Genomic DNA, 16,139 nt, shown 5'->3' on the forward strand with positions numbered 1-16,139 from the left:
TCACAGTACCTTTCAATCATTCCAAAATATTTTTGAGCATGTGTGAACTAATGCACTCTTAAAACTGCAGTAATATGGAATAAAATGAATGTCATTCATTAATTCACAACCAAACTATAACGTCGATTTTACAGTTACTTTCATGCGTCTATTAATGTGGCAGCGGATTTTAGTGGATGCATGAAGTTCACACACACAGGTGTCCACAGGAGTGATCGCAGATATAATTTCTTACATTGCCTATGAACATATTCCATTAATATTTGACAACCACAAAGAACCAGTATTTTTGTCGTTTTGATAAACCAACTTTTTTTTTTAAACTGATCAAGTTATTTCAAGTAAATGGCAAATATATTTTCAAATGTGAGAACATCCATATGAAAGTGTCATTTAACAACTTGACCAGATCCACTTTTTTTTTTACATGCTGCAAGACACATTATAGTACCAAGGAAAACATCCAACTAAATATAATTTTACCCATTTATTTACAACACTTTAATGATCCCACAATTAAGTCAATTAACTAAACCGGTAAATCAAAACATGCCTATAGTTAAAATATTAAAATGGATTTCATGATCCATTCAAAATAAGCAATTGTTAAAAATAGACACAGAAACAACAGACAAAAATAAAAATGGGAATAAAAAATAAATTAGAGAAGTGAGATTGTTTGAAGGTTATGTTTAACAATAGCGCTCATGGTGAGCTGGAAGGCATCATGTACGCTGGAGGGGTCTGTGGCATTGGTGAAGTGAGAGTACAACATCTTGCCTGAGGTGGTAGCGCATGCCACAAACTGGTCAGTCACATATTGAGCAGCACAACTCACATCACAGTCTGACCCTGCATCCAAAAATAGAAACAAATGAATCAATTCCTTAATATATTCAAACTTTATATAACTTTATTAATATATTACTTTATAATATATTCATACCAAATATCATTCCAAAAGTTAAAGACAATGATGGCCTTATGCAATTATATATAATACTATTACATACAGTATGCCATATGCACATGTAGCATGTACAGTTAAAAAAAAAAACCTAACCTAAACCCTGCCTTAAAAACATTAGTGATGTCTACCTTAGCCCAAGTCTTATAATGGAATCATGTGTAACCTGCTAATTTATGCATTTTATTGGGTTTGCCAACGCTATCTCACGACCAATTCGTACGTATTTTACGAGGTGGCTTATTCGTACGAATTTGTACGACTTCACTCTTTTTTATACGATTTTATACGATTTGTCTAAACCCCAGTGACAGTTAGGTTTAGGGGCGGGGTTAGGTGTAGGTCATTCGTACAAATTCATACGAATTGTGCAACTCGTAAAATACGTACGATTTGGCAACAATCGTATGAATTTGTACGAGTGTGGTCGTACGAATTCGTACGAATAAGCCACCTTGTGAAAAATGTACGAATTGCCGTGAGGTCGGGTTGGGTTTGCTGGTCATTTACACTATGCTTATATCTTTAAAGGTTTTTCACCTACATAGCTTAATGCTATAATAAATAAATGGATGAAAGAAATTCACAAAGGCCTAATCATTGAGTGGAATCCAGTTTAATTCTTCAAATAGTGAGAACTATCTTCAAGTGTGGGAAAGCGCACTGTTAGACAAAACACTTGACAACTATAATGATTTGCCTAATGCCAGACTAAAGTCTTCATGTGTGTCTGGATGCACAGAAATTATGCAAACAATGCTTAAACATTGTTCCTAGGGTGTTCTTATAAGAGTGACGTGAGGTATCCAGAGAAGATGGATTATTAGTATCTGCAGTCTCTGCAGTTTTAAATTACACAGAAAAGGGTCAACTAGACATGGAAGGGCAACAAATCCACAGAGAGAGAGAAGCAAACAACATCTATGGTCATTAATTTAATACTTTGTACTTTTAGCAAGCTTATTTATAAACCCTGTAAAAGTTATGCTCCACAGAAATAAACAAAAAGACTGTATAGAAAAAAAAAAAAGTATAGTACCTCTGAAGTCTGGCTGATAAAGTCGCAGGTGTCTCCCAGAATACACTATTTTCTCAGCAAACAGATCAATTTTGTTCATAAATAAAACCTGCAAAATTTAATTGAAATGCCAAGTTAAAAGAAAATGAAAAACATCTGAAGCCATTCAGTCTTTTCAATTCATTCATCCCTAGTATTTTTGTCTTTTGCAGAAAGAATCGTTTATATTAATTAGTATATACTCTGAATTTTTTTTTATACAATTCTTAATAGGACCACTAACTAATGGATAAAGACATCTTATGGAAATGCATAACTGAAGTGGTACAGAATGAGTGTTAAGAGAGGTCAGCACTTGTTATGAAGCAGGTTAGGTGTACACACTGAATCTCAATGAGTGCAGACAATTGTGAATGAATATGTGGGGGTGGGGTGGGGGAGATTAGAAACTGATTCTTTCAATGGACTTATAAAAAGTAGTACAAATAGAATAAAGCTTCATGTAATAGTATGAATAATCATCTTTTTTGAATAAAATATATTTTTCTTGCTCAGATCAAAGATGACAATAACAGAACTAAATATGTGGAAGCCCTAATGTCAGATTTTACAGGAAACAAACAAACGCAGCTCACCAGAGAAGCTCCTCTGAAAAAAACACTGTTACATGTGGATCTGAAGAACTCCAGGCTTTCATGGAGACGGTTCTGTTATTAAAAATAAAAACAAAAATAAACCTTAAGTTACTATTTGTAAATGCTTGGCATTTTAGCGTGACATTGTATGATTAATATCTATGGTAGGAGAAATTTTCAATACTCTTTATCTTTTCCTCTTTTTGCACTTTTTAAACTTTTAAAACTAGTATAGTATATAGTACAAAAACTAACTTTTAAAACTAGTATAGTATATAGTACACATTTATGTAATGCCATGTCAGCATGAAAGGCTATTTTCATGGCAAAAAAAAACCAATATAACAAATACAATAAATACAAACTAATACAAGTTATATCATACAAGATTTTTAACGTGTTAATTTAAAAACTTTCCTGGCAAAATTTGACTGAACTCAAAGTGAGTTTTCTCTGTACATTAAAAGCTGGACAGTCCAATAAAATGTTAAGTAGAAAGGGGATCTTTGATGGTTGAAGGGCGAGTAGAATGTCATCTAGTTTTTGAAAATGTTCATTACTGTATTACTGAGTGAAACTTTAACAGATTGTTTAATGAAACTGTTTAATTAAATGTAACTCACATAATTCATGGAAAACACCACAGGGCATAGACAAAAGGGTGAAAAGGCTCTGTCCTATTCCCGAATCATTCATACAATTATGCTGTTAGCTGACTCTTACTCTTGAAGCTTTTTTCTCCCTTTTCAAATCTCATAACATCAGAAAGGCATTTATTTCATTTTTTATTTTAATTAAGGAAATAATCAAAAAGCAGAATAAGTATTAAGTAGGGTAAGGGTAGTTGTAAGGAGGGCTTTATTGTACCAATAAGGTGGCATCGATTTAATAATTTGAATTAAAATGATCATTTACACTCAATACGTTATTGCATAAAGTTTTATAATGTACTATAATACTGAGGTTCAGATAATTTCTACTATTTACAATAAGTAGTATAAAATGGCAGAAAATCCTGCTATTTTAACAGTGTAAATAGAATTTAATTACCTAACTAAACCATCTGGGGTTAACATAAGACAGCATTCTAGAGTTAGAAAGTAAAAAAGTATGCTACTCACCTTGGAATGATTTCCATCAAGGTTTTGATCATACCCACTGAGAGCCACCATAAACAGCACTGCCTGGACACTGTCAAAATAACTGTACCACTTCTTTCTTTCTGAACAATGGCCACCCACATCATATAGCCTATAAATAAAAAGAAATCAGTATTTATAAACCAATTATTGATATGATGAAATTAAAATAAAATAAAGCTGAATCTCATACGACTTGAGAAAAATTAAGTTAAAACTATTAAACTAATTTGACTAAGTTAATGGAAACATACAGTGTTTAAATCAAATCCATGTGTACATAAATCTTAATTTTTATCCTTTTTTAATCTTGACAAACCCTGGTCACTGTGTGATTTCACTGTACGGAAAGGAGCCACATGAACACTCTGCTAAACATCATCTTAAATCAGTCAGTAATGAAAATATGGACATAGAATCACACATTTTTAGCTATGATAATATTGCAGAAATCTGTTTACCTGTACAGAGAGTTGTTGACTCTGAACTGGGTTTCGATGACACCATGAGTCCTTACTCGCACTCTGAGGACATCGGTTTTAGTGGGGATGTAGTTTGGTGTGATGATGCGACTTATATTCTCAAAGAAACTAGATTTGTGAGCATACAAAACAGAGGAAAAAGCAAAAGTACAAAATGTTTAATGCCCAATTTGACAAAAAAACCAACATGCCCATTTTTCCCTCTAAAGTAATTACAGTGGTCACCTGCAAGATAATACAAATAACAGTATGAAGTATTAAATCTCCTGCAACTGTCATTCATAAACTATCCTCACTATCACCACATAAGTCACTCATCATGTTCTTTATTTGCATTTTTGGAAAATTATATCAAACCAAATAGGGGAATTAAAGAGCAAGCCATTTGGTAGAACATGGAGATTATATTCCAAATGGCAAACTGAAAAGATTATCCAGCCATAAATCTTTCATTCGGGAATATGAGATGAGAAACTTCTTATGTTCTGATGTTATTTTCCTAAGGCTCCAACTCGCAAACACAAAGATTCTAAATAGCAATTACAACGGATACATTTATCAACATGTAAATTCTCATTCATTGTAGTATTTCACTCATCCATATCAACATTTAAAATTCTCATGAAAGCATAATTTGTTACATAAGAATAACTGACAAACCCAAACATAATTGAAATCTCCTGCATTAAAAGCAATTGTCCCTGAAATGAGCCAGATAAGAGCTGTATTTGCATATGACAAACTGGGGCATTGCTACAGGAATAGTGTTTTCAATGATTGCATCATTGTTTCCAGGGACAAACATTACATTACACACTTCAATATCTCCTCATGGGGAGAATTTTACTGCAATAAATGTGACATTATTAATATGGCTATCAGGATGCAGGAAAATACTTCATGATTATTCAGTACAGTGGTAGGACAGATGTTCCTGTCAAATAAAAGCTTACATTCTACACAGCCTCTATAATTATTGTTGGTAAAGTGAAAGTCGTGACATTTGCCAAGTATGGTAATCCATACTCGCAATTGTTGCTCTGCATTTAACCCATCCAAGTGCACATACACAGCAGTGAGAAGTGAACACACACCCAGAGCAGTGGGCAGCTATATCCAGCGCCCGGGGAGCAACTGGGGGTTCAGTGCCTTGCTCAAGGGCAATTCACCCATGGGTATTGAGGGTGGAAGAGAGAACATCTGATTTTGCAAGTGAGCCGAGCTTAGCTCTGACTGGCTAATTTATAATGTCAGTGAAGAAAACAGTGGCATTCAAAAGAAACTATAGCTTTATTATGCAATGGTACAAATGGCAGAAAAGTAAATACTCACTATAGTGCAGAATCATTGAGCTGGAACTCATGGCCTCTGGCCACTGCTGCCCTGATGCCCAGATCCCCCCACAAACTGCAGAATGAATGAGCCACAAATGGCAGTAGCTCCATATCTTCTCCTACACAACACTTACATGACAAGACGGCATGTGCATGGGCCTATAAAAACATAGCAAAAATCTGAATGACCTGTGTTTGAATCAGTCTAAACTTCTGCCAAGAACCTGGCCTGGTCGTATAAGGTCCAAAATAATTTTAAATTGGATCATGGTTAAAACAAACAAAAAAGCAGAACAATAAAGAGTTGAAAAGAAGGTATTTCTGTCCCATATTCGTTACCCTGCCAGTTCAGTAATACTTTCATGACGTTTGTTTTGGGTACATTATAATGTGTATTAGAACTCTTGCTCAGTCTCAAAGTTCACGGCACAAATCTGGTCCTACAGTACCTAAATGACAATTGCCGTTTGTTTTTATATTCTATATTATAACCACACAATATTTCCCACAATATTATGCAAAATATAGGGGTTTAGAAAGCTTTTAGGTGTAGATATAGAGTAGAAAGTTGAGATACAAATAAGCCAATTTGGTGTCATGAGCATGTACAGAAATGAGTTTTTAATGTCACTGTAGTTTAGTTTTAAGTTTAGTTTTGAGACAGAAAAGAGGCCTTTTCGCCTTTTTTAATCCGAATTTGGGAACTGCAGAACTGCCATGCACATCGTTATGGACAGAACAGTCTGCATAACTCACCTTGTTTTTCTTGTTTGACAAATTAATGCGCAGCATTCCCATGCCATGCAGCACAAACTTCATATTTGTCAGCAGGTTATCCAACACAGCAGGCTGTACATTTAAAAGCCAAACACACATTAACCATTTGGAGAATAGTACAACATGCAGTGTGGTAATAGTGATACACTAATGTGGTAGCACTGTAACTTACAGCATAGTCAAATACGGTTTATTCATATCATACAAGCCATGATACATTTCAGTAAAGCACAAAACATGACTGTTAAACATAGATTTATTACATTATGAATGGTTAATATTTAAATAATGTTTGAGTTTTCGGTCTTTAATATTTATATTTACTTTGTGCTTTAGACACAATTAGCTTAAAGTAACTGTATAATTAAGTCACTGTGTTAATTATTACACATTTAAAACAACTTGTTTCCCCCTTAAATATGGAGTGAATCAAAATACAGCTAATTCACTTTTTATTGATGTATAATGGGAGCTTTACTATAAAGTTATTAGGGCAATGAAGAATGGTATGTGGTGGTATAGTATAAATATAGATCATGTTGCAGCCTGTTTTTTTTTTCCGTCTATGGTTGCAGCCTGTGCTCTTATTTGCAAATTACTTTCAATTTGTTTCCTAATTTCTTGATTGAGATCTCTATTGTTTCCATGTTGAGAGAAATAAGGTGCAGAGGCTGTGTGTGCAGGGTAAACATAGTTATTGTAGTTCTAGACTAAATGTGAACATGATTTTCTTATCAAACTTGCCCAAAAACAGATTTTCAGTTTTTCAAAAGAATTAATGAAATCATTGAAATGCAAACTGAGAATTTTCCCCAAACATCTCACTGCTGACCCTTTGATGGTCCATTTCAACCATATGAATAAGCAAAAAAGTATTCAGTTAAACATCACATTTGTGTGTTTTTTTTAGAATTACCAGTAAAATTAGTGTTGTTGCTAATATTTGTTGTTAGGAAGTGCAGCCCAGGTGACAACTCAAAATGAATGTAACTTAAAAGAGTGAGTTACTTTTAAAGGGAGGAAATTAATGCAATAGTGTAACTTTCCTAAACACTGCATGTACCTGTAGTTCTGATGTTGAGAACTAATGCAGTAAGCCTTACAAAAACCCATATTAACATACTGTAAGAATACCAACTGTTCTGACTCTGTATCAGTCAACGCAAAATGATAATGAATATCAACCAATTTAAATAAGTTAGTGCTGCACCTTGAAGCTGATGAGCTCTTGTTTTGTAAAGCCATGGCTGTAGATGATCTTCATATGTTTGATTAATGTGCTTTTGCCGCTCTCTGGAGTACCTATTTTTGGAATAAAATATTGCACAGTAGTATTAAACAGGGAAAAGTTACTATTGCAGAAATCCGAAAAAAAAAAAACTACAAATACAATGCTAGATTTCAAGGGATGCGCATAACATTCAGGAGTTCGATAAATATGCAGTTGTTATTATAGATTTATTTATTTACACCATGGTTCTATGGCAACACAAGAACAGTGTAGATATCTCAACTCAGAGTTACCCAGTATGAGGACTCTGTGCACGTTCGTCTCGCGCTCAATTCGAGCATTCTTCTGATTGCAGGACCTTTTATCTTCATTTCGCAGATTCAGGCACGTCAGCACAGCCGCGAGACATGCAGTCATGCATGCCTCCACGAGATTCAACGACAACATTATATGAATCAACTATACTACTCAAGTCATCATTGTCTTTTAAAGTACAAATTTATATTTAACTTACCTGCAGGGAAGTTAAAACGTCAAAACATCGTAACATTTCTAAAACTATTATATAGGCTAGTTAAAATCGTATTTAAAACATGCAATATTTTTGGTAGTCCTCACGCAACACACCTGTTCAATAAGCGGTTCAAGGACGTGACGTCATTGGACATAATAGGGACTTTAATTTAATGTGTAAAAATAATACAATTTGCTTCCTTTGTTAGACTATTTTTTCCAAATGGCAAATAAATAAATAAATATATAGACAAATAGACAAACAGTTAAATATGTATTTAGGCAGACGTGATCTCTTACATATTTAGATATTTATTTATTTGCATTTTTTAAATCCCATAAAACTAGACAAGGAGATTAGCTGATATTAATTATTATGATACCGTGTTATTAATTCCTGTTTTGTTAGAAATAAAAAATATACAAATAAAAAAAATAAACTTTTCATTTGATTTCCCAAAATCAGACACTAACTTTAATAATTGTTCAGTTAAAAATTAAGTTCCAGTATATTTCAAGTTGACTAATATGTTAACAAAAACAGTGGGTTATTCTATAAAAAAACAACCTTTTATATTGTAATATAATTTAAAAATTATACATGAAAAAAAAACAATGTAAGTCAGTTCAGTGTTGACTTAAAATAATATAATCCCTGAAACCATTATATTTAGACAGTAGTTAGTTCCATGATTGAGGTTTATACACTTTATATATCACAGCACATCAAAACAGGGTTAGTTGGTTTCAGTCCATTGTGGTTTCTATGAATTTTACACATATTTCCACTGAAGACCTCTTGTGGCTATAATTTGTTACTCATTCTGCAAAAGTAATTTTGGGTATGGTGTACACACCTTCATAAGAAACAAACTCAAAACTATATGCGGACTTGTAAAGGAGTTTATGCCTGTATTCATGTACAACGTGGCTCAGCTTAACATGCTGATCTGAAATTGCCTTCCAAAATCATTCTAAATAAAATAGAAAACAAGGAACTAACTATTGATCAGCATTTTCACTCTAAGAGCTAGATGTAGTATAATTTAATTTTTAATCCATTTAAAACAGAAACTTTAAAACTCTTTAAACCCTAAAGGAAATATTTCACCACAAAACAAAATTAGCATGTACTTTTAAATCAATATTCAAATTCTTCTGTGAATTACAGGAGATGTTAGGCAGACAGAGTGAAGTGATATTTTCCACAAAATAAAAGTGAATAATGAACGTGACATTTTCACCTACTGATCCTGACAACTGGTTAGCAAGTTTAAATTAATTTGTCCACAAATAAATTTTGAGAACTGTGGCAGTCAACGTTATCAGTAAATAAGACTGACATTTCATGCTGTTTGCTCACACAAAACTCTTGTTTAACAGAAGAAGTTTGGGAAAATAAAGTACAAGACATATCAACTTTTATGGTACTTTTGAATGCAATGCCATGAGTGAATACATTTTTTATTTTTGTTTTTTTTTTGTGAACTATACCCTTGGGAACTTTTAACAAAAACTTCCTGAAATATGGTATATCCTTTTGACTAGTTATAATGGTTAAGTTAAAAAATAATAATAAACAAAAACATAAACATAAAAAAACATTAAAATACAAGTTGGATGAACACCATATCTTAACTATTATTTTCATATATTTTTAATACAACAATTCACTTTGTTGTATATTACAATGAAAAATACTTCATATGAGGATTAGCCATTAATAATGACAGATAAATATTAAATCTTTATAATTAATACAGTGTTTTAGGACAGAAGACTGTAGTGCTCTTCTGATGAATTCAGATCTTCAGGAGTGTTGATTTCCAAGCAAAGGTTAGAATAACTCTGGAGTTACATGTGGAGGTAAAGGCCACGTAGGTCATGTTGGTCACCAGAGTGGCAACATCCTGCACACAGCAAAGTGCAGGACAAGTTCCAGCCTTCTTCTTTACTTAGTAAACAGATCTGATGGAAATGGCTCACTGCCTTCAAGAAATGATGAATAGGTCCTTCAGGTGGAGAGTGCGAGAGTGGTTCACAAAAGCAGATGCTCCCAAGACAACACATGCTAATTCTTCAATGAAAGGAGCTCTCAGCTGCTGGTGTTCTTATGGTATGTAAGTCCAAAATCTGGACACATTAGAAAAAAGTCAACTGCATGTACTGGGTTTTGTAAGTCTCTGATGATCTTTTTTTCTTCCCTACAGCACAGCCTGCGTTCTCTCTTTAGCCTTGTCTTCTTCTCGTCGTTTCATGGCCTGGATTACCGCCATCTCTTTGGCCTCTTTTTTCTGGTTTCTGGCCTCAAACAGCAGCCTGGTAGGCAAATGAAGGAATAATGTGAGCATTGTATTGATCATTCCTGACCGTGATTGTCCATTACAATTTACTGTAAAAGAACTACTGAATGATTTTTCTTAGATTTAAAAGTCACCTTAGGTGTGACCAACAAAATAAAACTTTATTGTTATTGAACATTTTCACTCATAGAATATTTACAAATGTAAGAAGTAGGATACAACAGGTCTAAAAGCACACCTTAAAATTGCTTAAGCAAAGTATGTACTATTTTACATTTAAATTTAGTCATTTAGCAGCGCTTTTATGCAAAGCAACTTACAAATGAGGACAAAATCAACAGATCAATTATATGCAAGTGCTATGACAAGTGGCAGTTAGCTTAACGCAGTACACATAGCAATAATAAATATAATAAATAAAAAGAAACCAGATAGAATGAAAAAAGAATAGAGCATGCTAGTGTTAGAGTCCTTTTAGAGTCCATTTTCTGGATATTTTCTAGATTTAAAGGAAATCCTATAATATGGCTTTACTGACAATAAATAAAATATTTTATTAGATGAGATGAATAATATATATTTTTTAATATTGTTTCATTATAAATTTGGTTATAAAACTATCTCTAAATCGCACACCCACAAGCACACCCTTTTATATACTCTTCAGTTATTTGAAAACAGATTTAATTTTCTTGAACAATCATTAATAATACATTTGTCTCAAAGTAGGCAAGTCAATAATTTGATCAATTATCTGTGTTACTTCAATTTTTAAAAAACAATATATAACAAATTAGACAATCAACTTTGCAATCTGTGTGCTTTGGTGGCAAGTATCAGTAAAATTTCCATGTGCTTAGTGAAATGTGGATGTTTATGTGTTGTGAGATCAAGAGGTTTAAAGAAGAATGAAGTCAAAGGAAGCTTTTATACCAGTGCTCATTTAACAATATTGTACCCTTTGCATTCATGAAGTAAATGCTGCAAATGACAGTAAACAAAGAAAGTGGTCACCAGTGGATTCCTCCATGTTAACAGGTAAGAGCTTAATATAACACCTGTTTTTGATGATCCTCTGCACAATGACATCAGTGGTAAGACTGTTTCCACTATCCACTGTTCGCAATATTCCCATTTTCCTGGGTACCTGAGCACAGAAAACAAGCACAGATTATGAAATAAAAGTGTATTGTGTTGGAATTTTGAATAATTATCAAAAAAAGTAATAATAAAGTGAAGTGACATTCAGCCAAGTATGGTGACCCATACTCAGAATTTGTGCTCTGCATTTAACCCATCCGAAATGCACACACACAGAGCAGTGAACACACACACACACTGTGAACACACACCCGGAGCAGTGGGCAGCCATTTATGCTGCGGCGCCCGGGGAGCAGTTGGGGGTTCAATGCCTTGCTCAAGGGCACCTAAGTCGTGGTATTGAAGGTGGAGAGAGAACTGTACATGCACTCCCCCCACCCACAATTCCTGCCGGCCCGGGACTCGAACTCACAACCTTTCGATTGGGAGTCCGACTCTCTAACCATTAGGCCACGACTTCCCCTTTTTTTTCTTCTTTTTTTTTTTTTTTTTTTTTCATATCATGACACTTACAGCATATGGGTCTGATCCATCTCTGTCTGGAAAAACTTCAGTTTTTCCATGGCACACCAGGTCTACCTATACCATGGGGACAGTGTATTACTCCAAACCCTGAATACCTCATTATAACAGTATTATAAATACATAACTAGAACAACTTTTTAAATCACTATAAGTGTGTGAAGTAAATTAGAATAAACTCTATGAAATTAGCTGCATGACTATCATGGTCACAAACCAAATCAAACTGCATCTCTGAAAAACCAGAGCTTGACATGTGGAAAAAAATATTGTGGCCACAAATTAAGAATGTGTCTGATCTTAATCTCGAATCAGCTAATTTATACAGAGTCCTCTTATCTGAGGTTGTGGATGAGTCTTCACACAACTCTACACAAAGTTCCTCTGGAAAATAAATGTAAAAATTATTTTATTTACCGTAACATTTAGTTTTATTATTTTAATTAGAAGATTAAATTAATTTTATAATTGTAACAGAAAATTAGTTGTCATCATTTTCTGGGTTATACAAGGTATATTTGTTAATACAGTTATACAGTACAGTACACTAAATACTGCTGTCAATACTAAAAACTGGTGTGTGAACATAACTACTGGCCACAGTTTTTATGCTGATGGTCAAAAACCAGTGTTCTATCCAACTCTTAATCAAGTCTGACAAAAAGTCAAGAATCAACTTTAAAACAGTGGAAGAGTATTTACCTTGAAATGGTCCAATAAGTCTTTTGTGACAGCATAGGGTGCTCCTATAACAACCTCAGAGACATACTGGGAGATTTGAAAACAAAATATAGATATTAATTAATATCTTATATAAAACAAGACATAAATGGGGATTAACTGCAATGCAAACGATTAATGCTCACTCGACAGGCCAGCACACTCAGAGTCCTCTCATGGATGTTCATTATTGGATAGTTTTTCCCCTTGTAACGATTTACCTCCTAAAGTGATGATAATAATAATAAAAACAAACAAACATGCCGTTCCTCTTTCTCCTTCTCTTAATCTCTTATGTCCTTTGAAAGACAATCAGCATCGTGCTCAACCAAGAAAATTTTAGTTTTAAATATATTTCTAAGATTTTCCTGTATTCAGCTTACCTGATCAAAGTGCAAGCCCACAATAACATATGGCTTTTCTGAAAGCTGGGACACTGCATCCAGGAAATCCACATGGCCAATATCTGATTTGCATCAGGGTAAAGAGGACAACATGAATATTGTCTTACTCATATGTTCTCAGAAAATGCACATGCAGTCCATGTAAAAACTCTAAATAAAATGAACAATTATCGATTCATTATTTTTTAAATGTCAAAGAATGACAGCATAATGAATCTATATTCTGTGCTAGCTGTTTGCTTTAATCCTTCAGAATAATTACCAGCATAGATTAATATGTTCACACACTGTGCGTTTGAAAGGACGTTAATTTTTTGGGTAATTTTTTTTCTTTTTTTTTTTTTCTGCAGAGCATTTAACATAAAGTTCCCCAGTCTGCCAAATAAAAATGGCCATAGATAAGAGAATGAACAGAGCAACAGTAATAACACTGTTAATGGCCCAGTGTGGTTATTTATATACCTTTTTTTATATAAAAGTGATTTTTATACCTTTTTATAAAAGGGGGACCTGTCCTGTATCCAAGTTATTTTATTTTCAGTAGTGTAATAGCTGTAATACCTCTTGATGATGTTGTGAGTAGCCAATGCTCACCAACTCTCTATCTTACAAGGAAAAATTCACCCTTCTGTCATTCATTCTGTCTGTTCAATCACCTGAAGTCAATAAAATTTGTGTGAGGAACAGACACACATAATTTGTTATTTACTGACAATCTACAACTCCACCAGACTGTTTAAAATCTCTTTTATAAATTCATTCAGTTTTATTTATTTTTTTTCAAACATTTAAATAATATATTTTATTATATTATTTTGTTTTTAATGGAAGAAATTTTGGGTGCTCTTATTACTGTCTAAGCAGGTAAGGATACGAAATAGGTCAAAAGCTCCAGCCACATAGATAATTGTGTCTCCTGGCTGTGGTTCCTTTCCTGAGGCAAACTGGATGATTTTTTGGGACGTCTGCAAGAACTGTGACACTCCTGTCCAGGGACTGTGGCCTTTAGGACCCTGTGGTGAGCAGAACAGAAATGATAACAAATATTACAACAATAAATATTAATCATTAAACATTAAACTAATCATTGCTAATAATGCACTTTTTTACATAGTAATACATTTTTTATTCTCAAACACAATATAAAGACCATGATGAATGATGAGAGCACTTTGGTGGTTCTGTTAGGGCCAAGAAGATGTGTTAAACCAGCAGCCCTTTGAATAAGCCAACAAGCGTTTTTTTTTTCTTCTGATGTCAAGAGCACACAATAATGACTGAAAAACAATAACCTTGTAGTCAGCACTCTTGACATACAGTACAGTGCATCTGCACCTAAATCAAGTCTGAGTCCTTTGCAATGGGTGTTTTTTTCACTATCAGTGAAGGTCTTGGGACATTAAAGAACTTTCCTCTCTCCATTTGGATGCAATGACTAGGAATTATTTACTCAATGTTAAACTCAGAAACAGAGGTTCCATTCATGGCTCAGTCTCTGATTATGGACTGTGAAGACAATAAAGCTTTTTTATGTCCCAACTTGGCAGAGGCATGTGAAGGCAATGCTAGCAGAAGTAGGAACAAAAGGGTAAAGCAGAAAAACAAGTAAACAATCCTAGGAGGGAGAGGGGGATCTGAGAATGACTAATCAATTTTATATTATTTATACTATGGAATTCTGGGCTCCCTATTGGCATTTGTATTTCAAAACAACAACAACAAAAAACCCAGATACCTGCAAAATCATGATGGCAGGCTTGCCATGCTGATTTGGTTAAGGCAATATGGTTTTGTACACAAATTAATACAATACTGTAGTACTGGCAGAATAATTGATTATAACCAAACTACCAAAGAAATCCTCTCTATTGTACTTCAAAACATTTAGAAAAAAAATATTAAGACCACAAAAACAACCCAAAAGGGAATAAAACACTCACTCTTCCAAAGTTGTCTGTGTGTTGTTGATAGTCTGATCTGCCCTGCAGACAAAAGAAAGGAAGAAATGAATGTCCAATTAGACAATGTGTAATTATAGCATACAGTACTAGAGACATATCAAAAACAAACTCTAAACAAAAGCAGATGTGAATGCTTGGCCGGTGTATTGTAAGCATGTACATACTTAATGTGCATTTTTGTAATTCTATGTCATGACAAACAATCAGTATTCTAGGTATTTTTTCAAAAACTCGAACAGATCTTTGAAAAGTTACTTTTTATGATCAGGTCCAATACAATATCAGTGATAGAGTTATGGACATAAGGTGGAGGTGACAATGGTGTAAACATGATGCCAAAGTGACAAGCAAACTAGCATTAATAAGTAAGTGAAAGTAGGGTGAATATGCTATACCAATATAACAAAAATGTACAACAGTATGATGGTAATTGTTTCCATAAAAATGGGTTTTACAACCCAGCAACATGTACTTGAATTATGAACTGAGGTGACATGTTTGAAATCAAGCTTGTCTAGTGAGAGCCTTCTGCATTTACATATGTTGAGTATTTTTCGGGCCTTACCATGTTGCTGTGATGAGCTTTGGTCATAAGCAGCATGCGGCCGACCAGGTCTGTAGTGGACACACCTTGGGTTCTCTTGCACTCTCTGAAAAAGATCCACTTTAAATAAGAACCGTACTAAACATTAGCAGCATGAGCAGCAGAGGTGTGAATGGCCTTACCTGTACCTTCCCGACTTCTTCACTTCTTCATATGTGTCTTTCCCATCCACAGTGAGAGTGATGTCATCTGAGGAGACACAACCAGTTGATTCGGGTCATAATAAAGCGTGCACAAGTGAACTACTGTGAAGTAGTGCATTGAATACTGTGCCTAAAATACTGTGCATGGCCGACCAAGACCAAACAAGTTACTGAACAATTTATTGAAAACTATATTTCTTTAGAGGAGAGTAGTAAAAAGTAGTAAAAAAAGTAGTAAAAATAGTAGTAAAAAAAGGAACCGATGGAGTTTCGGTTCCTTGCCGC

General features: G+C 34.0%; 2 protein-coding genes across 2 annotated transcripts in view; both read right to left on the reverse strand.

Moving 5' to 3' along the window:
- Positions 1-472: 472 nt before the first annotated feature.
- Positions 473-8,252, reverse strand: LOC132108129 (guanine nucleotide-binding protein G(o) subunit alpha-like). The gene is made up of 10 exons (XM_059514739.1): positions 8,097-8,252; positions 7,877-7,993; positions 7,563-7,654; positions 6,332-6,424; positions 5,574-5,734; positions 4,221-4,349; positions 3,742-3,871; positions 2,621-2,692; positions 2,007-2,094; positions 473-852 (listed from the first exon to the last, which is right to left on the reverse strand). The coding sequence occupies exons 1-10, from the start codon at positions 8,131-8,133 to the stop codon at positions 662-664; spliced, it is 1,110 nt and encodes a 369-aa protein (XP_059370722.1). The 5' UTR covers positions 8,134-8,252; the 3' UTR covers positions 473-661.
- A 1,478-nt stretch (positions 8,253-9,730) lies between these two features.
- Positions 9,731-16,139, reverse strand: part of LOC132140324 (ethanolamine-phosphate cytidylyltransferase-like) — a 24,634-nt gene continuing 18,225 nt past the window's right edge. The window contains exons 3-12 of the mRNA XM_059549115.1: positions 15,834-15,900; positions 15,673-15,757; positions 15,087-15,128; positions 14,021-14,159; positions 13,126-13,208; positions 12,889-12,966; positions 12,725-12,790; positions 12,014-12,079; positions 11,458-11,546; positions 9,731-10,415 (exon numbers count right to left, since the gene is read on the reverse strand). Coding sequence (XP_059405098.1) covers positions 10,301-10,415; positions 11,458-11,546; positions 12,014-12,079; positions 12,725-12,790; positions 12,889-12,966; positions 13,126-13,208; positions 14,021-14,159; positions 15,087-15,128; positions 15,673-15,757; positions 15,834-15,900 — 830 coding nt within the window. The 3' untranslated portion in view covers positions 9,731-10,300. The remainder of the gene's footprint in view (positions 10,416-11,457; positions 11,547-12,013; positions 12,080-12,724; positions 12,791-12,888; positions 12,967-13,125; positions 13,209-14,020; positions 14,160-15,086; positions 15,129-15,672; positions 15,758-15,833; positions 15,901-16,139) is intronic.

Source organism: Carassius carassius, chromosome 1, assembly GCF_963082965.1.
Source record: "Carassius carassius chromosome 1, fCarCar2.1, whole genome shotgun sequence".
In the NCBI taxonomy this organism is placed as follows: Eukaryota; Metazoa; Chordata; class Actinopteri; order Cypriniformes; family Cyprinidae; genus Carassius; species Carassius carassius.

What these genes read in the sequence shown, in the direction of transcription:
- LOC132108129 (XM_059514739.1), bottom strand. Translation starts at nt 8,133, where the DNA reads ATGTTACGATGTTTTGACGTTTTAACTTCCCTGCAGG. An exon ending in CTCAATGATTCTGCACTATA is followed by an intron (nt 4,350 to 5,573) that starts GTGAGTATTTAC and finishes TCACAAATCTAG; the next exon opens with TTTCTTTGAGAATATAAGTC. An exon ending in TTGATGGAAATCATTCCAAG is followed by an intron (nt 2,693 to 3,741) that starts GTGAGTAGCATA and finishes TTTTAATAACAG; the next exon opens with AACCGTCTCCATGAAAGCCT.